This window comes from Mandrillus leucophaeus, unplaced genomic scaffold (assembly GCF_000951045.1).
Source record: "Mandrillus leucophaeus isolate KB7577 unplaced genomic scaffold, Mleu.le_1.0 Scaffold5, whole genome shotgun sequence".
Classification (NCBI taxonomy): domain Eukaryota; kingdom Metazoa; phylum Chordata; class Mammalia; order Primates; family Cercopithecidae; genus Mandrillus; species Mandrillus leucophaeus.
In genome coordinates, this window is record NW_012105364.1 from 2,320,115 (window position 1) to 2,343,203 (window position 23,089).

The 23,089-nt window shown below is 46.1% G+C and overlaps 1 protein-coding gene across 3 annotated transcripts in view; it reads left to right on the top strand.

Moving 5' to 3' along the window:
- PLXNA4 (plexin A4) overlaps positions 1-23,089 on the top strand; it is a 539,940-nt gene that overhangs the window by 259,002 nt on the left and 257,849 nt on the right. The window contains exon 4 of one of the 3 annotated variants that reach the window (XM_011995838.1): positions 5,814-7,633. The exons of the other annotated variants lie outside the window; for them this stretch is intronic. Coding sequence (XP_011851228.1) covers positions 5,814-5,921 — 108 coding nt within the window. The 3' untranslated portion in view covers positions 5,922-7,633. Of the gene's footprint in view, positions 1-5,813; positions 7,634-23,089 lie in introns of those variants that run through there. 3 annotated transcript variants of the gene reach the window in all.

Consider the following 23,089-nt stretch of genomic DNA (forward strand, 5'->3'; position numbering starts at 1 on the left):
AATGCTAACTGGCATTGAGGCTAAGCAGAAACTAGATTCCATCATCCCTTTGCTTTGCTCAAAAGGAAAAGGATGGGGTAAAAGGGAAACTCCCTAAGACTATGGTGCTGTGGTACAGGGAGAAATAACTAGAGTTTGCCCTCTGCGTTCCTTCCCATCCACTGCCTTCTGTGCTTACCAGCTTTTGAGTCACCAGCAAAGAATTTCCTGTCTTATTACAGACATCATTTTTCAACATTAAAAGCACAAAAGGAGAAAGGAAAAGCCTTAGCCCAGCTTGTGCCCAACCAATGTGAGGAAGTACAAGGTCCTTGGGACTTTCAAGGAGTGCAAGTAACTGCTGAAAGGCAGGGTGTGGCTGGGCATGTCTCAGGAAACACTGAGGAGGATGGTTGGTGGGCAGAAGGGGGCTGGGACTCATGAGGCAGAGAAGCAGGGGCCATGCTGTGACACATCCTGGGGCTTGCTTTGCCAGAGAGAGAAGTTAATGATGGCTGTGTTTCCAGTGGGGGCCTTTTCTTTTTTTTTTGTTATTATTTTTTATTTATTATACTTCAAGTTCTGGGGTGCATATGTAGAACATGCAGGTTTGTTACATAGGTATACATGTGCCATGGTGGTTTGCTGCACTCATCAACCCGTCATCTACATTAGGTATTTCTCCTAATGCTATCCCTCCCCTATCCCTCCACCCCCAGACAGGCCCCAGTGTGTGATGTTCCTCTCCCCATGTCCATGTGTTTTCATTGTTCAGCTCCCACTTATGAGTGAGAACATGTAGTATTTGGTTTTCTGTTTCTGTATTAGTTTTCTGAGAATGATGGTTTCCAGCATCCACGTCCCTGCAAAGGACATAAACTCAGCCTTTTTTTTGGCTGCATAGTATTCCATGGTGTATATGGGCCACATTTTCTTTGTTCAGTCTGTCATTGATGGACATTTGGGTTGGTTCCAAGTCTTTGCTGTTGTGAACAGTGCCGTAGCAAACACACATTTGCATGTGTCTTTATAGTAGAATTATTTATAATCCTTTAGGTATATACCCAGTAATGGGATTGCTGGGTCAAATGGTATTTCTAGTTCTAGATCCTTGAAGAATCACCACACTGTCTTCCAGAATGGTTGAACTAATTTACACATCCACCAACAGTGTAAAAGCATTCCTATTTCTCCACATCCCCTCTGGCATCTGTTGTTTCCTGACTTTTTAATGACCGCCATTCTAACTGGTGTGAGATGGTATCTTACTGCCCAAAGTAATTTATAGATTTAATGCTATCCTGATCAGGCTACCATTGACTTTCTTCCCAGAATTGGAAAAAGACTACTTTAAATTTCATATGGAACCAAAAAAGAGCCTGCATAGCCAAGACAATCGTAAGCAGAAAGAACAAAGCTGGAGGAATCATGCTACCTGACTTCAAACTATACTACTAGGCTATAGTAACAAAAACAGTATGGTACTGGTACCAAAATAGATATATACACCAATGGAACAGAACAGAGCCCTCAGAAATAATGCCACACATCTGCAACTATCTGATCTTTGACAAACCTGACAAAAATAAGCAATGGGAAAAGGACTCCCTATTTAATAAATGGTGTTGGGAAAACTGGCTAGCCATATGCAGAAAGCTGAAACTGGATTGCTTCCTTACACCTTATATAAAAATTAACTCAAGATGGATTAAAGACTTAAATGTCTAAGACCTAAAACCATAAAAACCCTAGAAGAAAACCTAGGCAATACCATTCAGGACATTGGCATGGGCAAAGACTTCATGACTAAAACACCAAAAGCAGTGACAACAAAAGCCAAAATAGACACATGGGATCTGATTTAACTAAAGAACTTCTGCACAGCAAAAGAAACTACCATCAGAGTAAACAGGAACCTACAGAATGGGAGAAAATGTTTGCAATCTACCCATCTGACAAAGGGCTAATATCCAGAATCTACAAAGAACTTAAACAGATTTACAAGAAAAAAAAAATCAAACAACCCCATCAAAAAGTGGGCAAAAGATATGAACAGACACTTCTCAAAAGAAGACATTTATGCAGCCAACAAACATATGAAAAAAAGCTCATCATCACTGGTCATCAGTGGGGTCCTTTTCTTTTGAGAATGTTGTCTCTTCCAGTCCCAGCTCTGTGAAGGCCACGCGTCTGCTCTGAGCTGCCAGTCATGGCTTGTGGGATTCAGGTTCCTCTCATGTGTTATGGGACTTGACAGAAAGAAGCCCTGCTTTGAGGAATAGAATAATGAAGGCTAATGCTTCCTAGAATCTAGCAGAATTGGAAGGGAGGGCTGGCATGAGCCCCAGGCTTGAGCTGATCGTACCCTGAATTCTACAGCCCAAAGTTTGAGACAGTTTCTGTCTTATCCACCCTTGAAGCCAATGTCGTCCCAACTTGTGGCCCCAATGCCTCTTAGGACCCCTGGGAGAAGTAATCGGGTGAAACTCTTCATATGTACTTATTCTCCAAAATGTTGAACAGCTGGAATCCCTTACTTGGATTGGTAAAAGTACATGGTCAGGACCACAGAAAAGACATTAATAAGGAGCCTTTTTTTCTGAACTAAAATTGTTAGTTAGGGTAGACTATTACAATATAATAACGAGTACAAAATTGTCACTGTGGTGGAATATCTGGTGACTGGGACTAATATGAATGATTGACTTACATATTCATTTTCTTGTATTAATCTCAGGCAGGGACACAATCTGGCTGGGTGACTCTGGACGAGACACTTAACCATGGAGGTCCTCAGTTTCCAGGGTCTCCCCAGCTCTGTGTATTGGTGATTTTGGGTGGAAGGGGAGAGAACTCCTATGGAAGTCAGATTGAAGTGACGGTCACAGTGCAGGTGGGACAGGAATAGGGAGGATAGGTGTAGGAGAGTGCTCCGAAAAGGGAACTAGGGCCCCCACCTGCCCCCTGAGATAGAAGTCTCTTATGAATCTGTACATATTCCTTGTGATTTCCTTTCAGCTGTACTGAAGGGGCTGTGACTTCTCTCCTAACTTGTGTGCAGGTTGAATGTTTTAATTAAGATCTGGGCTGCTGGTCGGTGGGAATTGATTGAAGTGGGTCTGCAGTCCCGTACAGAAGCAGAGACACGCCACAGGAAGGAGGTGCAGAAAGAGACCCTGGGGAGCTTCCAGCCTCTCTGGCTCTATGCTGGAGACAGAGCAGGGTGCAGAGAGCCATTAATGGCCAAGCAGATTAGGAACATGGTTCCGGCTGAGGGCATAAAGCCCTGGTGAATGATAATCAAACTTGCAGCCAGTCAACCAGCTAAGCAGACAAGATCTAAATAAACATCCTGCTGTCTCTGCTTGGGCCACGATCTCCATTACAGAATCAAGTTGTCCCCTCCAGCACACTGACCTTAGGCTCTCTGCTTCATCCTGGTGCAATGCCCATTTCCCAATATTGGATTCATAAATGTCTCTCACCCTTTGTGCTCACTCTCCTGAGCTCCCTTTGGATCTGGCAAGTGAGTGCCATCATTCTCTGGTAGCTTCTGAACCATAGAGTTACCTGGCGACAGATGAGCTATCCAGTTTTCTCAGCTTTTCTTCTTCATTCTTGCCAGTTACTCAACTCCCATAAAACATTTCAGCCTGCAGACCCTGCCAATTTTTACACCCCCTCTTCTCTCCAACTTAGTTAAGGCACTTCAACGTTGAGTATCTCCTTTACTCAAAGACATTGTGAAGGTTGGATGAGAGGAAAACATAATCTATTAGCTCAGAAGCCTGGTCTGTTCTAGCACATCTCAAACTTTCACATGCACATAAATTGCATGGGAATTTTATGCAAGGGCAGATTCTTATTCAATAGGTTTGAGGTGGGACCTGAGATTCTGCATTTCTTGCAAGTTCGCAGGTAATGATGATCTTGGTCCTTGAACCACACATTGAGTGGCAAGGATCTAGACCAGTGCAATTCAGAATATACTCTGTGAACAAGTTAGTGGTCTGTGCTGAGATAGGTACAGACATTGAGAGTGAGCATTTAGAAATCTATATAGCAATTTGATATTGATGCAATATCCCAGTGCTTAGTCAATGCATTTGTATTTTGCAGCTTTAAGTTTCACTCTTCTAGTAATTTATTCTTCTAGTATTTGACAAAAGCATCTATCTACAATAGATGGGAAATTTTACAGAATGGCCCTTCAAAATAGTTTGAGAAGCCCTGGCCTATGTGACATGTGATGTGCTTTGCAGTCCCTGAGATTCTCTGATGCTCTGCAGCTTGTGCACACAAGTGTCCTGTCTTTGGGGGTAACCCTGGGGAACATGATCCCTGCTGAGGCTCTCAAGTCAGGTCCCTAGAATATCCTCATCCCACCGGTTTTCCAGGCTCCATGTTTTCTTCCCACAACAGAATCCTGGATATTTCTGATTAGGGTTTAATGTACCAAGGGGATATGCTTAGAAAAGGCCGACCAACAAGAGAGGCAGCCAGAGAGCCTCTGAGCCTGTGGCCCCAGAGGTGTCCACCCCAAGCCTGGGCGGCTTGCTCCCTTCCCCACTAAGCAGGATTTTATTCTAATGTAGTATCACCTGCCCCACTTCTGAGAAGGAAAAAGCCAGGCTGCAAAACAAGCCAGTGAGAAGGCTTCCTGCTTTCTGTGCCCACAGGGGAGGGCTGGGTGTTAATGAACCCAAGTGCAGTCATAACAGGAATGAGACCAGCTGGAGCCCGCCCGTGTTTGACCAGCGGTCATTTGGCAGGATCCAGACTGCTGGGGGAGTGGTCAGAGACGCAAACACAGCCCGGTGTTCTCCCTGCAGAAGCTGTCTTTGTTGTTCTTGGACCACTGTGGGCCAGGACTGGTGGGGATGACCCTGGGGATGCAGGGCTGGCAGGATTCCTTTCAAACTCACTCCTTTTCTTCCCAGCTTGTTTCGATGCTGGGCAGCTCATGGGGCCCCTCTGTCAATGGACTGATTGGTTTTATATTCCGCCCTTCTGAGCTGGAGGTAATCCCTCAAAGATCGCTGCTCTGTGGAACATCATGCCATCTTTACTAAATACTAATTAAGTTTAAAAACCACAGAGAAAAGGGGCTGATATTGAATAACCATGTGTTGAATGATCTTCTTCCATCCTTTGGAAATCAGCCACTTCAGTGTTCAAAAACAATGTGATTTCAGCTAGGTTCAGATTTAATTGAGTGGATAGATTTTGATTTGTGCTTATGATTTATTGAATGACCCTAAGCTGCTTTATCTTTTAATTTTTGCAAATTATTAGTGAGGGGCAAGGTTGGCCACAGGAGGGCTTGTCACTGAGAATGTGTGTGTGTGTGCGTGCACGCGTGCCTGTGTGTGTGTGTGCGCGCGTGCGCATGCATGCTCACCTTTGGATAAAAAGTGATACTTGGTAAGGTGGGGCTTCAAGGTTGTTCTTTCAGGGATATAGGCGAGGCATCCTGTCCTGATCATTCCCTTTACTGTCTAAGGCACGTGCCACCATACATCTTGCCGAGCCAGGTGCCTGGGGCCAGGTGTAACATCCATGGCCAGGGAACAGAAGTAAAGTTGTTTGGTTGACCCAGGATTTGGACTCCAACTGTGGCCTCGTTAGTTCTGCTCCATAGCCATTGAGGCTCTTAATACATTTTGTAATACATATTTATATGTATTACATATAAATACTGTATTTCAGTAAATATGTATTACAGTGCTATAATACATATTTGCTGTAAATGGAAAGGAGAAGGGGAATAAGGGGCCTTGTGGGTACATCTTGTGCATCATGGTCTAAGTCTGCTAAGGTTTCATCTTGTCCAGATGCCTGGTACCAGCCTCTGCCCTACCCTTGAGCTACCGATGGGACCCCGATCCCACAGAGCAGCAGTGACTCTGGAAGTCCTGTTCTCTAGCTGTTCATCAAACTGAGAACAACTTCAGAGCTGTGTAGGCTTATTTAGTGTGTTGTCAGCCTTGGATATTGAAAAATGGAAACAGATGAGACACATCTACCTCCCTGTGACCCCAGCCATACATCATAGCTCACGTTCTGCCACCCCAGGTCCTTAGGGAAAAAAGACTTTGGAGAATGTGTCTCTGCTTAGCTTGGCTAGGTAGCTGGTCTCTTTTCCCTGCCCCAAGCATCCCATGGGTACTCTTGGACAATGGAGTGTAGGCATGTTTGACTCTTGTGGTGTTATCACTTGTAAATGTCAGTGAAACTAACTGATTCTCCCATTGGAATATAGTTATCTCTTGGACCTAGTCTATTTCTTTCCTGATATATGATAGGATAACCTCATGCTCATTTGCCCACTTCTGCAGCCAAGTCACCTGGTCACTGTGTGTGTGTGTGTGTGTGTGTGTGTGTGTGTGTGTGTGTGTGTGTGTATATGCTCATCTGTGTTTAAAGGTGTGTGTGCATACACAGGGCAGAGAGAATGGAGCCCACCTTACCGCAGCATCATGTAATTAACTCAGTGCTCAGAACCATCCCAGCCTCTGCAGGAAAGAGAAAAGGAAGCCAGTAGTGCCTGCTGAGCTGATCATATGTGCAAAAGCTCTGTTGGCATCTGGTTCAGGAGAGCACCCCAAAAAAGTTAATTGGTGTTGTTCAGTCTCCTTTCCTTAAGACTATGGTTACAACCATGCATGAGCAGTGTCTCTTGCATGGTCACTATCCAGCACGATTCCATAATTCTCCCATAAAGCCAGTGGGGAGGAGGAGGTGAGTGGTGAAGGGAGTGGGAACACTTGGTGTCATGTGCTCCCATCATTTCTACTAGCTTACTGGGAAATAAAGTGTAGTCAAGAGTGTAGGAAGGCAAGATGTAAAATTAGAGACTGGTACTAATCTGGTTACCTGAAAACAAGTGAAAGTGCTGTAGATTTGTTCTGTTGCTGAGAACTACCACACTAAACTTTGTATAGTTCCTGGAGGATGCACAACAGTGTAATTCTCTTTAGGGTGTGCCACAGATTCCTGGTCTGTGGGAGGGAATGAATCAAGAGGGCTCTTGAGAACCTTCATCTGTGTGCTTGCTCCGGAAGTGAGTCCCAAAGCTGGAGATTTAGTGAGAGCAGGCATCCCCTCTGTGTCTGACTGTGTGTATTCTGGAGGCAGAGGTTTGTAACAGGCCATGTGCGCCTGCATAGGGATGGGTAAAACAGGGACTTTGAAAGAGTTGAAAAGCATTATAAACAGTTGTTCAGAAACGAGTCCCAAGAGTTCCACGTGAAACTGGCTCTGTGTGCATTGAAACATGGCTGTTGGGAATTCTCACTGGTCCAACACCCCTGCAAAACAATGTGTAAATATTTAGGAAGACTTCAAAGTAGTCGAATCCTTTGAACTAGTGACAATTTTTTTAAGAATCAATTCTAATTTGTTTTAAGAGTAATAATCACCAAGATACACATTTCAGGATTTATTTAGCCTATCGAAAATTGGAATCGATATATATATACTCATTTAGAGGGGAATGGTTAGGTAGATTTGGTATATTTATGTAGTCATTGAAAACTTAGTTTATAAAGGCCAATCTTGTAATTGATTCTTGTGTGATAACATTCAGTGAAAAAGCACGAGACAATTAGAAAGCATGATACGATGAGTAAAATAAAAACTGGAAAGAGAACCACCAAAATGCTAACAGTAGTTGTGCTTGGAAAATGGGACGAGGTATGGTTTATTTATTGTTTTCTATTTATTTACATTTTTTTCTTAATTTTCTTTAATGAGCATTTATTACTTTTGTATTGGAAAAAATAAATTTTGAAAAATAGAATCCCAGGGAATGCTTTAGGTAGCATTTAAGTCTGAGGGTGAAGGTGCTTTGAAATATCCATGTCCAACCCCGGTGTGTGCAGCCAACCAGCTAATTAACTCAGCAGTGAGGGGGTCTTTTTTCAAGTGGGTTGTACAGTTTGCTTGGTGACTTGACCATCTCACAATACATGCCATGAGTGGGCTTCAGAGAGAGGGAGCATGGATGGAGGGATCGATACAAGCCTTTCCCCACTGCTGGGATAAACCTGAATGCCAACAGGAATGTATTAAGGGGTTTCCTACAGAGGATGCACCCTGCTTTGAACTAAAGATGATACAGAAGAAGTACAAAGGAAAATTGTTGCCAATAAGAACTTGTATTCCTATTTAAGGATAAGACACTAAGACATAGACATGCAAAAATGTTCATGAACATCATACATAACTACATTTGTGTATGCATATACACGTGTGTGTGTATATATATATACACACACACACCACACACGTGCACACCCACGCATATATATACACTCACACACACATACTGCAAATACTCTCTCAAATATATTGGTAGCTCAATACATAGACAATATATAATTGGGCAATGGAAAATAAGCACTTGTTACACTGTGTTAGTAGCATTGTCTTTGAATACAAAGGACAGTGTATCCTTGCTGATCATTTTGATAGCGATAACAATTATTGCAGACCATGCCAGTGCCAATACTCTGTTATTAACGAGCTGATGATGTAGCAATCTCCATTTGCAAAATGCCACACATGACAATTTAAAAATCTTGATCCTTTCGTTAAAATTGACTGTGTATGCTCAGGGTGAAAGGCTGGTGGAGGTTTGAGGTCCCTGCCACGGGGACCTCATATTTGGTTCTCATTTGAATCCCTTCCGGTGAGCTTGAACAGCCGTCCTCTTTTTACCAAGGAAGAAACTGAGATTTGAGTAGGCTGCATGAGAGCCTGAAGCCAGCAGCAGCAGGGGCTATGATTCTTGTGTCTACCCTGCACCCCTCAGCTGGTCAAATATTATCCAAGCAGGCAAGGCAAACAACCATGAAGGGCTCATACTGGAGCCTGGAATGTGTCTTTCTGACTCCTGCAATTGGTTGTGCTCTTAACCCTCTTCCCGCTTCCTCTTCTCTGGGCTTCAGGGAAAGAAGGAGACATCCTCAGCCTGTATGCTTTGTCCAAGAGGACAAAGGCAGGTGACCTGTTAGAAAGCACATCTAGTGGTCTACCCTATACCCAGCCCAGAAAAGTCCCCCAGTTTTCTTTTCTCCCCTCTCCCTTGTATTGTATCATCCCCTGTGGCTTTTCCTGTGCTTTTTTTCCCCCTCCTCTCTCTCAAAGCAAGCAAACAGGAGTGTGAATAATTGATTGAGAGAAACTGGAATGACTAACAGTTCTGGTGGGAATCGTCTCTCACGTCAGGAAGCCTGCGGGGGTGCACAGATGACGACCAGACGCCTCTGGCTCCTGCCCTGGAGGGATTGTGGGCTGCAGGGGGTGCCCACCGGGCCCTGTGGCACCTGGCTGTGTCTGGATCCTGCTCAGGGCTCCTGGTGCTCTCCATTAAAGCCTCGGCCCTGGGCAAATGTTGCAGGATCTTGGAAAGTCCTCTGTTCCAATCTGATTTGAATCACACCAGATATCCGCTCCGCATTCATCCCAAATGTGTGAGTGTATGTGAAGTAGAACTAGGGGTATAAATTCTTTGCCTTATTAATATCCATGCCAGATGTTTCCAGACCGTGTTCCTTGCAACTGGAATGTCGCTTGAAATTTAAATAGATGTTTTTCAATAAAAGATTATCTGGTCAAATTTGAGAAATGCTACATAGCCCCCTCTTAGAGATTCACTGCACGCTTAAGTAAATTAAAACACCTGAGAAGTCTAGAAAATTTTTCCACTGCATTTGTTTTCTTCAAACTTATTTGGCCATTTGACATTTTGAATCTTTTTTGTTTTATATCTTGTAGGACACCATCTCACGTATACAATTTAGGAAAATGTTCTGTGCATCTCTGCTCCCTACCTCATATCTAGAAGGGACAAGATCAGACTGGAGATGTGAGTTTGAATCCTGTCTCTGCCTCATGCCAACTGTCAGACCTTGCAGGAATCTCTGAGCCTCAGTTTCCCCATCTATAACAAGGATACAACCAAACCAACCAGTCCTCAATTTGCAAGTGCTGCCTATTGCAGATAACAGTGCCCAGCAGAGTGCTTGGGATCCTGGAGATGCTCTATAATCTTGTATTGAAACTGATTATAGTCCATGGTAGATAAAATTACCTTGTAGCTAAGCAGAACAGATTCAGATCCGTTTCAGAAACATGAGTCTCTAACTCAGGAGATTTCCACAACTGTCCTTTGTAACCTGATCTTATTCTTGTGTTTAACCTTGGCAGTGGGAAGTTCTTCCTGGTATCTTGCCTAATTTACTGGAGTTGGTGTTAATGCTATTTCCCCCTAAGGCATGGCTCTTGGACCAGTAACACCTGAGAATTTGATAGACATAGACCCAGAGTTACTGAGGCAGGTGCTCTGAATTGGGGACCATCAATCGGTGCTTTAGCAAGTTCTTTGAGTGATAGAGTTTGGAAACTACTGCTCTAAAGCGTCATCTGTTTTGACTTTGCCAAGCACAATCTGAACTCCCATGAGGCCCTGCTCCTGATACTTTAAATCTGTCCTGTCTCTTTTTCTGCCTCCCCATGGAGGACTGCTGTCTATTTTCTGGGTTCCTGGAATGTTGGCAAGTTTAAATCAGGATTATGAAATTATTTGAGAATGGCAATCTTCCATACTTTAGGAACACCCCAGGAGATGAAAGGCCACATTATATTATCTTCTCCCTCCGTGCCTTGGTCCTTCTGTCTGGGCGGATTCTCTGATTCCACCCATCTGCTTCCACAGCCATGTCAGGGACCAGGCAGGGTGAGCCAAGAGGGCCACAGTACTGCAGTGGAGGAAAAACAGGCTTCCTGGGGGAGAAGTGTTAGATAAATATGCCTCCTTGTTATCACCACCAGGGCCTGGTGCTGCCCTTTGCACATGATCACAATGCTGCAAATTCCACAGGCTGCTCTCTACAGGGAGTTGAGCAATGGATAACAACTGTTGGGAGGGTTATTTCTTTGGTATTTTGATTCGTTAAAAAAGTTATCTGTAGTTCCCGGAAGCCCCAAGGGGAGGGGCTGCTTCTACTCCTGGAATCCCATATGGGGCCAGTTACAGCATCTCAAGCAATTCTCAAGCCATAAAAAAGCCAACACCATTATAAAATGTGGTGAGCCCTGCCTCTGTTGTATTAAGCCACTGTTATATTATGAGGTGCAGGGACAGTGAGAGGTGACGGTAGCGGCAAGTCCAAGAACATATGAAGCCCAAGAACATACCTTTGACTAGTAAAGGCCAGACAAGAATTAAGTAACTGGTCCCTACTGCAAAGGCCTTGAAATCTAGAAACAGTGTGTACACCAAAAAGGGTAATAGTTTGGATGTTATCTTTCATTGTTTTTGAAATTTGCAGAGTGACTGTGAAGAGCTATAGTGTGAGACTCTGGAAGCCTTGGTTTTAAGATTGGCTCTGTCACTGGTGGTTTGCAACCTTGAACAAGATTATTTCTTCGTTCATTCTTTTACTCTTTCCTTCAACATTTGACTGATGTTGATGATGCTCTTGCCACTATGCTGGTTGCTCGGAGTACATTATACATCAAAGAGTAGAAGCACAGCCCTGTTCTTAAGTAGCCCACAGTCTGAGGAGGGAGGTACTTGTAAATAGATCACAATACAGAGAGCAAAGGCTTCCATGGAGGTATGCAAGGTCCATGGGGATCTGTAAGACAGAGCCTCAGGTGCTTTGGAGAAAGGAATGCTTCTCAGACAAGGCTTTGACATGCTGCCTCCATTTCTTTCCCTCCTCCAGGGGTTTTGTAAAAGCCAAGTCATATCAACCTAGTCCTGGTTCTCCCCTGCATGTTAGGCTCCCATATGAGGAAGGACATGAGACACTGCCTGGTGTAATCACCCTTTGGATGCTAACGTACCAACTCCCATAATACACACCCACCGTTGCCCACACACAACAACCAAGCCACTTGTCCCGCCTCCACTTGAATATCTCTGATCATGGGGAATTTTGTACCAAATGTTATGCCATCTGTTATAAATAAAAGATCTGGCCGAGCGCGGTGGCTCATGCCTGTAATCCCAGCACTTTGAGAGGCTGAGGTGGGCGGATCACCTGAAGTCAGGAGTTCGAGACCAGCCTGGCCAACATGGTGAAACCCTGTATCCACAAAAAATACAAAAATTAGCTGGGCATGGTGGTGTGCACTTATAATCCCAGCTACTCCGGAGGCTGAGGCAGGAGAATCGCTTGAGCCCAGGAGGCAGAGGTTGCAGTGAGCCAAGATTGCACCATTGCACCCCAGCTTGGGCAACAAAGAGTGAGACTCCATTTCAGAAAAAAAAAAAACCAGATCTAATGCCCATTTCGGAATTGTCTTGGCTGTCATTGGTTTAAAGTAGACTAAATCTCAACTAGCAGAACCTCCTGATACCATTGAGTGAAATTTCAAATCTTAGCAACTCAAAGAATATCAGAAGTGGGAGGGACTTTTCAATAATCATTCTCATTCTCATTCTCTTTCTTTGAACCTCATTCTGCATAGGAGAGATTGCAGACCCAGGTGAAATGACTGGAGGAAGTTAATCATCTGCCATGGCTGCTATTCGTGAAACTTCTTGGAATGTCTAGTATTTTTAGGGAATAAGGAGCTCGTAAGAACACCTTAGGGATAGGCAGAGTCCTCAGAACTATGACATGCTAGGGGAGAGAGGACAACCCAGGACACAGCCTGCTTTAGGCCTTTCTAATCTTTAGGGATTGTTGCCTAGTAGAGAACTTTCGCATCAACCAATGACTCAAGAAATAATCACCCAGGATATACCATGTGCCAGCCATGTGCCGGGGGTGGTGAGAAGCTGGAGCTCTGAATTAAATACTCCTACTCTTTTCTCTAAAGCACGTCTTAAGTTTTCAATGGGCGGAATCACTATTTCCATGACTTGAGAACACTAGACCTCTGGCCCACAGAGCAACAATCACTTCTGCAGCGTGAAAGGCCAAGCTGCCACAGCTAGTGCTCCCTTCCAGGTACTGTCAGGACTCTTGAGAATAACATACGTGTTTCTCACAGAAACAAGATAATTGGGGAATAGCATAGATGGTTTCACCAGGAGCGTGTGATGGTCGGGTGGGGTGGGTGATGGAACCTGTATGGTGCTCTTCCTACCCTCACTCCCAATATTTGGGGGAACAGTGCTATGTCAGCAGAAGTTGGAGGATTGCTCCTGAAAGCCCCATCCATTGCCTCTCCCATACCACAGTTTCAGCTTGTGGCCTCCAGTGGAACGTGGGTGTGTGTTGCCGTTCTTTTCTCTTGTGCCAGGCTGTGCTGTGAGAAACAGCACTCTCCCCTGTCATCCATCCTGTCTCTTTCCTCTCCTCAGCCCCAGGTCTCTGCACTTCAGTCGTTACCCTGGGCCATAGCTTCCTGCTCACATGTATCTTCCAGAGAGCAAAGGATTTGCAAGTGGGCAGCAGAACCTAGCTATTGAGTTGGTGCTGGTGGCCACTGAGGGGCACAAGGAAATCAAATGGTCTCTCCAAGCAGAAAGGTGGGGAGGGGGCTCCTATGGACCCATGAGGAATGTCGTAGAAGGGGAGGCTGTGGTACCCCATTTTCTGTGCTGCCCAATCAGATATGTGGGTACCACAGAGATGGGAGAGGATGTCACATCTTGCACCTCAGTTTTCCTACTGCACAGGGGAGTTGATCCTTCCAGCTCTCTCCTTTGTTTTCTTTCTTTTTTTCTTTTGAGTTTGTAGAAGACTGTGTCTGGAAAAGCTCTGGGCTTATCAGGGAAACACATTCTGTACAGGCCATTCTAGGGGAGGCTATAAAAATGAGGCAAAGGTCATTTGACTTGGAAAAATGATCTTTAGTATTGAAATCATTTAAAGCAATTTTTTCTAGGAAAAGGAGAGGACTTACTTATTTGGGAATCTGGGTTTTTTCCAACTGGGTCCCAGAAAACAAGGCTGCTGGGCTGATATTTCATAACACAAGCATCTCATATTCTCTGGCTTTTCCTAAATAGCCTTTTCTAGCAGAGAGAGAGAGAGAGAGAGAGAGAGAGAGAGAGAGATCCAATTGCCTCATAGAAAACATCTGGGGAATCTAGTGTAGGATTTCTTTTTCTGTATTTTGTTTTTACACATTTCATGAGCCCAGGAAAGGAGTTTTTGCTGGTGTTCACATTTGATGAAGAGAGAGTAATGCAGGAAGATAAGTTTCTCCATAAGCAAACATTGCCATAGGCGGGATTTGGCTCCTCCTGCTAAAAGCAGAGAGGATTAACCCTGCCTGGCACCCAAGGTTGACCTGGGAAGACAGAGAGGATCGAGGAGGACTGGGTGCAGGTGGGGCCAGGTAGGAGTTATGGCTGCCTCGTGTCATTTCTAGGACAGTCACGGGGACAATTTCTTCTGGGTCCAAATCCAGGCCAAAGCCACCATCAGGGCCTGCTGCATGAAATTAAAGGTGGTGGGCACTGCCTCCACTGCAGGGCGGAGAAATCAGGAGACCTGGAAAGGCCTTCTCTCCTGCCCAAACAGTGATTGATCAGGGCTCCTGAGAAATGGTTATTGCTGAGCAAATCGCTTCCTGGGAGCGGAGATTTAACAGCAGCAATTTTATTTCCTTATGGTTGCCTCTTGCTGAAAGTGCCTTGCCTAACATCACTGTTTATAGTTGCTGAGTTTGAAGGGCCTTAAAAAAAAATCCTTTAAAGGAAGGTATTTGGAGAGCTGAGTTGAGTGTAAATGAGGAGAAACAGATACTCAATCAGGATGCAGGGGGCACAGGGACCCCAGCATCTTGCTCCTCCATGGAGCAGTGGCAGAGACACGAATTTCTTCCTCCCTCCCCTGTATCCTTGGCTGGGGATCCTTCGCCTTACGGAGCAATAGATGCTTTCCCCTTAGTATGTGAACTCCAAGGACTTTCGGCAAAGTTGGTACAGTCCCTGGGCCAATGCTGGGATCTCTGGTGATGATTGTTGAGACCTTTTCACATCGCCATAGCTCTCCACAGTCTTCAGAGGAGCAACGCTTCGAGAACCTTATTGAAATTTTATTCTGACAGCAACACCATGGGGCAGATGCTACAGGTGGGGCTGTTTCAAATTTGCAGATGGAGACGCTGAGTCCCCTGAGGTGAAGGCATTGGTCTAGGGTCATGCCAATGGCATTGGGACTCAAACCCTATTGTCCGCTGTTTTGTATTCACATAAGGGACTGGCTGGACTGGAAGGAAATATTGCTCCCTGCTCTCCTTGGCTCCTATTTGCCTTTTTCCTTTCTGAATTCCACGTAAGCTCTCCCTCACTTAGTTCTTCATGCTGGCAGTCCCCACTTGTGCTTAGTTCCTGCACGTGCCATGCTGTTTCCCGCCCCACTGACTAAACACATGTTGCTCTGCCTACAGTGTCTTCCCCACCATTTTGACTGCTCTAGGAGCTCTTTCTCAGCTCAGATGTCACCTCTTCAAGTAAACCTTTTTTGATCTGACCTTCCTATCCTCCTCTTCCCCAGGTAGACAGAATCACTCCCTGTCCTGGACTGCTACTGGGTCCTCTAGCATGTCCATGTTGGCATGGATCACACTGTGCGGTTATTTAATCAACTGCCTGTCTTTCTTACTGAGTTCTGCATGAGACCCTTTAGGGAAGGAACATCAACAATTTGTCTTTGGGTCTCCAGTGCCACACACAGAACATGCACATGCTATTTGCTTTTGATGAGTGGAATTGGGGCTGAGGAGCCCAGTCCATGTGGCATTATTCTTGAGCCTTTTCTACCTCTTGGGGGACAACCGGGTTTCTGGATCCTAAGGAAGATGTCTGTGTGAATTTCATGATGTCCCAAATCCTTCTGAGGGCTGGGTGGGGTGGAGTTAAGGGGAAGGACCAAGATGACATGGAAGATGTGTAAGCACTGGCCACGTGGGCCTGGAAAGCCCAATCAGCCTCTGCCTGACTAGGTTTCTTTCCTACTCTGGCCCTGCCCAAGCCTCTACTAGTAGGACAAGCCTCTACTAGCAGGACTCAAAATCCCAGCTAAAGTGTCTGTCTTGGAAAAAGGCATGTAGATGAAATGAGGACATCAGCCTCAGAGGCCTTGCTAACATGAGCTTGTTGGGATACCCAGGATGAGAATGGGGAGGGCGGGGACAGCCTCGCCTTTCTTGGTCTTCTCACACACAGACTTGTGCACCTTGTCCATCAGACCTCTGACACCTTGAAAAGAACCCACACAGAGCTTGTCCCACAGCAGACAGGGTAGTTGTAACTGACTCTGGGTGGCTTACCCCTCACATACATTTTCCCTGTAGAAAGCTGGAATGCTTTTCTGGCTTTAAGAGTGAGTTTGTTGGAGTTGCTAGTGAAATTGCTAGATAAAAATTATATGCTCTCTGTTGGTACAAGTGCCTCACACTGATTCATATTGCTAGTCATGACTTTTCCGTTTGTCTTGGGGGCAAAGCTGGCAAAACAGGAGTTTGGTAGAGCTAGAAACTGTGGTTAGGATTCGAGGGTTCAACAAGTGGTGACTCTTTGGCAATCATGGAATAATAGCCCAGAACCTACACCAGCTCCTGGGACCCACAGATACTCTGTGTGTGTTCCTGTCTGAAGACGTCTGATGGATGCATTTTGATACCTACCAGTAGCTTCTAATTACCAGCTGCTCACTCTTACCTTCCCTCCAGCCTTTGCTGGTGTAGGCCTGGCATCTCCCAACAGCTAGGCTTTGACACCCTGCTTGTTTTGTGAAGGAGCCTGTCGTATGGTATTAAGGCAAGGTGGATCAACCCCTCAGAACTGAGAGCCAGACCCTGGATAGAATTGTATGTGACAGGAGAGATGAATTTATCAACATCAGCGGCTCCTAATGAACACAATCTCCTGGTGCTAATGGGAACCGTAAGGAGTTAGGCGTGGATGAAGGCCACGGAGGCTTTCAAATGCAGATGCCCCTAATCAATCACATATTGTGACTCATCACTTACTCCTTTGGTCCACTTTTAATAAAGACCAGGATGAGCTTCTCTGTCCAAACAGGAATGAACAGGAGCCAAGCTGCCATCTTCACTTGGCCCAGGTCAGCATCAAATGGCTCATGATTACTGTCTGATGTGCAGCAACTTTGTGTTGCTGGACTGGCAGTTCTGCAATCAATCCCAGCTGCTGGACTGGAGGGTGGGGAGCTCCTGGCCACCTGAGCCTCAGGTTGGAATCTCTCTTATATTCCCATTAAATACAAGGCCCTACTGCATAGGAGAGTTTAAAGGGAAAATGAGATTTTATTAAAGCCAGGAGACCTCCCTGATAGAACAGAAAACCTGATAAGGGCAGTAAGGTTTCTTATCTCTGATGAAAGTTTCCCATTCTCCCAGATTCCTCTCTTTTGTTGTCACTATATTGCTCCTCCTCCACCCCTGTGTTTCCATGGGCACCTCATTATTTTAAGTCACTGCTAAAAAGCCGAAAATTAGTAGCCAAACCATCCAAGAGCTGTTTTCCCCCAACAAAGGCCCAGCGGTTTAGAGTATATTTGTTTCACAGTTTGAATATGGTGACTTCAGTAGGTTCTCTAGCTTCAGAGCATTGATGGGATCTGGATTTCCAGTGGAAAATAAGACAAGTCAGAAAAATGTGAGGAGCTGATGGCCAGACACACAAAATCTAACCTTTCCTGCTGCCACTCTGCTGGTTTCACTAACTGTATGCACTTCCAGAACTACGGAGGCCTGGCACCAATCGTGAGGCACTAAGGCCTGGAAGTCTGTCCCTTTCCTTCCCTTCCCTTCCTCTTGACTTCTCCAGATCTTGGAGAGAACATTGCAAGACTGGGTCCTCTGGGAAAAGGTGTACTTGGAGTCCCTGGTTGCTGGGGCTAAAGGTGAACTTAGCAATGAAGTTCACCCAGAGACTCACGGGCAGCCAGGGCTTGTCTTGCCTGCTCTCCTGGTTTTATCATTACTTCTGCTGCCTGACCACATAATGCCCTGGCCATCTCAAAGCTTAGAATTAGTGCCCATGCAAAATGGGAATAATGATATTTACCAACCACATAGTATTTTGAAGATTAGAAGGGATAATGGATGGTAAGCCCTCAGAAAGGTGCCTGGCACATAGTAAGTACTCAATAAATGTTTGGCATTATATAGTTGGCATTGCATTAAATTATTTTATGTTTTTGTTAATAAATGCTGGAGAAATGCCAATTTTTGAGGCACTTCCCTGCTCTCCATGCCAGGCCCTCTGCTGAACCCACAGACAAAGATTATCTTCTGTAAGCCTCCCAACTTTCCCTATTTATAGGTGAGAAAGTTGAGGCTTCCAGATGTTGCACAGAATTATACTGTTGGTGAGTGACAGAGCCAGAATTTCTTTTATTGATATTTATGCAGTACCTATTTTATGTCAGACACTACTAGGTGCTGGAGATTTGAACCTTTGTGGGTTTGATTCTAAAAGGCTTCATCTCTTTAATGCATCGTGCTGGTTTCCAGTGTGTGAGGTATGGGAGAGGGTGAGTAACATCTGACCTTGGAGGTAATGAAGATAGAGAGGACACATTGCTTGGCATAGGGGCTTCCACTCCTGCTTGAAGGCTGTGGTGCAGTAGCTAAGCTGATGCCACTGGGAGGAAGGATCTGCATGGGTCCACCTGACCTCCTTCAGAGGACTGTCATCCGCAAATCCTAAGGGAACAGGAGGGACCCCTTCAATGAAGAAGTAACTGCTTGAGTAAACAGGGCCCAGGCCACACCACATGTGTGATCCGTATGGTGATACTGAATGCTATACAGTTTATTCTGGGAAAAATTAAACATCAAAACAGCAGAGCCACTCAAGGTTATCATCTCTGACTTGGTTTTAGCCATTTGTTTCTGCTTCTTTTGGATTAGAAAATTGAAGCTCATTCCTGGAAGGGGTGATACCTTTGTTCAATACCTCATCCTGCAGCCCTAATGTAGTGTCACATGACATGTCACGTGACATAAATCTTCCCCAAAGCATTCTCATGTGCCCGACCACCTTAGTACAGCTGGTGGGAGTGTGGGTGATGCATTGATTGATAGGAGATAAGCCAGGCTGGGACAAAAATAATGCAGGTGTCAATCTAGAGGCAATGGCCAACAATCATTAATCAGAGTGGTGGCACAGATAATCAAAAGATCGTGTCTTTTTGGCTTTGGATGCATGATTGCAGTTTTTCACATCAGGCTTACCTTCCCAATCAAGTTTCCCCAGAGTTATTTCTCAGTGTGTTTTCATGGATTAAAGCAGTCTTCAGTGGTTGGGTGTGGCCCAGACTGAGTGTGTGTGTGTGTATGTGTGTGTGTCAGAAGGCAGGGGCAGATCAGAGAGGCCCAACCATGGGCCTTGATAAACGAGTTACTGTCCCTGATGACTTCTCTTTAATTCATCCCTTTCTAGGACGTCTGTGAAACTCTCTGGCCACTGTCTCCGTCCCCACCCGAGTTTAAGGCTCCCTCCTGAGTGGCTGCCTTCCTTCCAGGCTCACTGCGACTTTGGTTTTAGCCATCAGGCCCCTTGGTGCCCCAGTTTTATGAACTCCTAGGGGGAGGATTAATTTTCTATCCCAAGGCTTTATTCAGGGAACTGTGTCCAGAAATACGCTCCTACATCTAAAAGATACCAACATCATTGGCAAGAAACTCGCACAAGAAGTGATTTGAGATTAGGGAGATACAGGAATAGCTGTAAGATCCCGAAAGGTAGAGAAGAGGTAGCTGAAGATGGTGGGCCACTTTCTTTGAGGGTCTTGGGTCGTCTCAGAGGGTCTCCTGGAACAGTTTTTGGTAAGCTCCTTCCTTGCCCACCCAAACATCCCAGTCTTAACTTCCCATATTCTTTTCTCTGTGCCTTCTCTATACATAACATAGAGCCAGAGGACTTAAAACCTGGTTCATGATTTCCACCTTCACACTGTGAGTCCCCACCCCCATTTCCCTCTTCACCCCAACCTGTCTCCCCAGCCCGACCAGCCCTAATCTGGAAGTGTGCCTTCCCATTCCACGTGCTCCTTCTCTGGGATCTCCTTTCACTCTTCTTGTGCCCCCCTCACCTCTGCCTCTGCCCACCAGCGTGACCATCCACATGTGGCCGACACTGATTTAGATGCTCATGCCAACCAGGCATCAGCTTTCCCTGCCTGCCATAGGCATAAATGCAGCCTTACTGGGGACCCTCAGGGCAAAAGTGAGTCGTTGACTCCTGGGACGTGGTATGCCCACACAGGAGCGCAGTTTTGCCTAATGGCAGAGGATGGCCTAACTCAGTCACACCCATCAATATCTAGGGGCTGGAGCAGGCGGGGAAAGGGGTGATAAGAAGGAGTCAACAGAATACAGGAAAAGAATCTGCTCACTGCTCCTCTGCATGAGTTTGTTATACATTGACATTTATTAGTGATACGATTGGAATAGAAATAGGTGAAACACACACACAGAGTCCAGGAGAGCCGGCACCATTAAATACAGGTAGAACAAGGCTAGTTTTATTAACCAAATACAGCTAAAGGATATTTTTAGGTATGCATCCAAATACAAATGGATAATTTTATAAAAGTTGTTTGCCAGCATTAAGAATTCTAAATAAGGCCAGGAGAGCATCACCAAAGGCTGTGGGCTGGACATTCTCCAGCATTTGAGAGGCCACGTCCAAGTCAAGAAACCATGGCACGTCTGGCTTGCAAGGCCTGTGGGCTTCCCAGTAGTCCCATCGCCAGCTGGCTGCCTCTACTTCCCTTGCGTCTCATCCAGGGCGGCATCTGTGATAACACAGTGATGGGCAGCCTCTCTGCATCCACCCACCAGAACAGCACTTTGGGAGGAGTGCACCTGGATTTTCTATACTCAGAGCTAAGACTGGGAAGGAAGAACACCCAAGTTGACTCTTGCCTCTTCCACATTAAATGCTGGAGTCCTCTTTGCAAGGGAGCTCAAACCTGCTGTCAGGGGCCACACTGCATACCTTTTTTTTTTCTTTCTTTCTTTTTTTTTTTTTTTTTTTTTTTTGAGACGAAGTCTTGCTCTGTCACCCAGGCGGGAGTACAGTGGAGCGATCTTGGCTCACTGCAAGCTCTGCCTCCTGGGTCCATGCCATTCTCCTGCATCAGCCTCCTGAGTAGCTGGGACTACAGGCACCTGCCACCTCACCCGGCTAATTTTTTTGTAGTTTTAGTAGAGATGGGGTTTCACCATGTTAACCAGGATGGTCTTGATCTCCTGACCTTGTGATCCACCCGCTTCGGCCTCCCAAAGTGCTGGGATTATAGGCAGGAGCCACTGCACCCAGCCACATACCATCTTTTTATACCTACTTCTTGGGGGACCATAATGGACAGATTAGTAATCATAATCACTCCTCCATAGGGTGTCTATAAAAATTCCCTTTCTTTGATGAGCTCTTTGTTCAAAGTGATGGTTTCAGGGCAGACATGAAGTGCCTGCTTTTTGGTGAAGTCTACTGAGGGATGTCCTTCTCTGTCAACACAGATGGTCGGTGCCCTCTCTTTTTGGTGTATGTTATGCCCACTGGGGGCTCTTCCATTCTTTCCATACAGTCCCCTGGCTTCTTCCATTAGCCGAGCCAGCGCAGGCATTAGTCTGCTCTCCTTGGAAGGCTCCTTGGGGTGGCAGCAGAGAAACAGGGGCCATCGACCAGCGCTCCCTCTGTTCTCACCAGGCTTGGGGACTCCTCCCCTCACCTCCTTTCCGGGAAGCCATGTCCTGTCAGTTTTGCTGAGAAGGGGAAAAATGCTTATGATATCAGCAAGGGGTCTGGTGATGCATCTTAGCAGGTTTCTGGCGCCTGGTTGGCTCTGGGGGCCTGAGAATCAAAGGAGGGGCTTAGGCCACTCAGCTTAGTCCTGTCTCTGCTGCTGATTTTGCCTGAGGGGAAGAGAAAGTTGAAAGGAGCTGTCTTGGTCAAATGGCAGAGGCATTAGGGATTATCTCAACTCCTGTGAAAGGGCTGGGAGAGGCTCTGGGTTCTGAGCAACCAGACACATCAGGCCAGGCAGATCCAAGCAGGAAAATCAAATGCGGAGGTGTGCGGCAGGATGGAGAAATGGCATCGTCTGGATTACGGGAGGGTGGATGGAAAAGAGGACTGCAGGGGAAGCCCCTTCAGGTGGTGCTGACAGTGGCAAACATTTTCAGAGTGCTATGTGAGGTGAATGCAGACACCCACTGCAGATGCAATGTGGGTTCCCAAGGTCATCGCCTGAAATCCAATGTCACCACGTGGCTGGCGGCTGGTGACTGCAAATTTCACCTGGCAACCATGTGCTTTGGGAGGGCTGGGCTGCCTTCCTTCAGGGCGGGACCCAGCTCCTCAGCAGACATCTGCTTGTCAGTTCTCCTTAGCCCCAGCCTCATCTGCGACTGTTGATGGGGACGGGCATGGTGCCCAGAGCAGGTGTATTTGAGCCCAGCAGGATGGGCCACACCTGCTGTGTCCATCAGGTGCTGTGAGCCGCAGTGCAGGCAGCTGAGGACCCCGCCCTAGACGCTCTAGGTGTCAGCCTGGGCAGACAGAGGGTGACAGGAGAAACCACAGCCCACCTCCTCCTCTGGTCCCCAGGTCAGTGGGGTTTCCCGCCAGCTGGCCTTAGGCTCAGACAACTGCTCCTCTGGATGCCTGGCAGGCCCAGGAGCTGCTGGCAGGAAGGAAAGCAACAGGGAGCCAGGGTTTGTGTGGGTGCAGCTTATCCCTCCCCACCCGACTCTCTCCTCCCATGTCTCCTTGTTGCTTTTCTTTTCTCTCACACCTTAGTAGTTGATCAAATAGTTAACTTAAGCGAAAAACACTAACCAGAATAGAATACTCAAATAAGCTGCTGCTCCACTCCCTCTAAATGCCCTTCGTTCTCCCTTCTTATGGAGGCGACACTGCCCCTCCTTTGATCACGCCTGGCATTGACATTGGTCCCAATCAACACCCTGCTGTTCAGCCCATTTCCAAGACATTCTTCCCTCTTGCCGACTGCCCCTATGGTGCGTGGGTGTTTTCTATGTCATCACAGAAAGCTCCTTTCTACACCCCCTGTGATCTCTGCCCTCCGTCAGGCCTGGAGCATTAAGAGAAAAGTGTCACAGTAGGAAGAGAGAGGGCTTTGACAAGCAGAACTGAAGT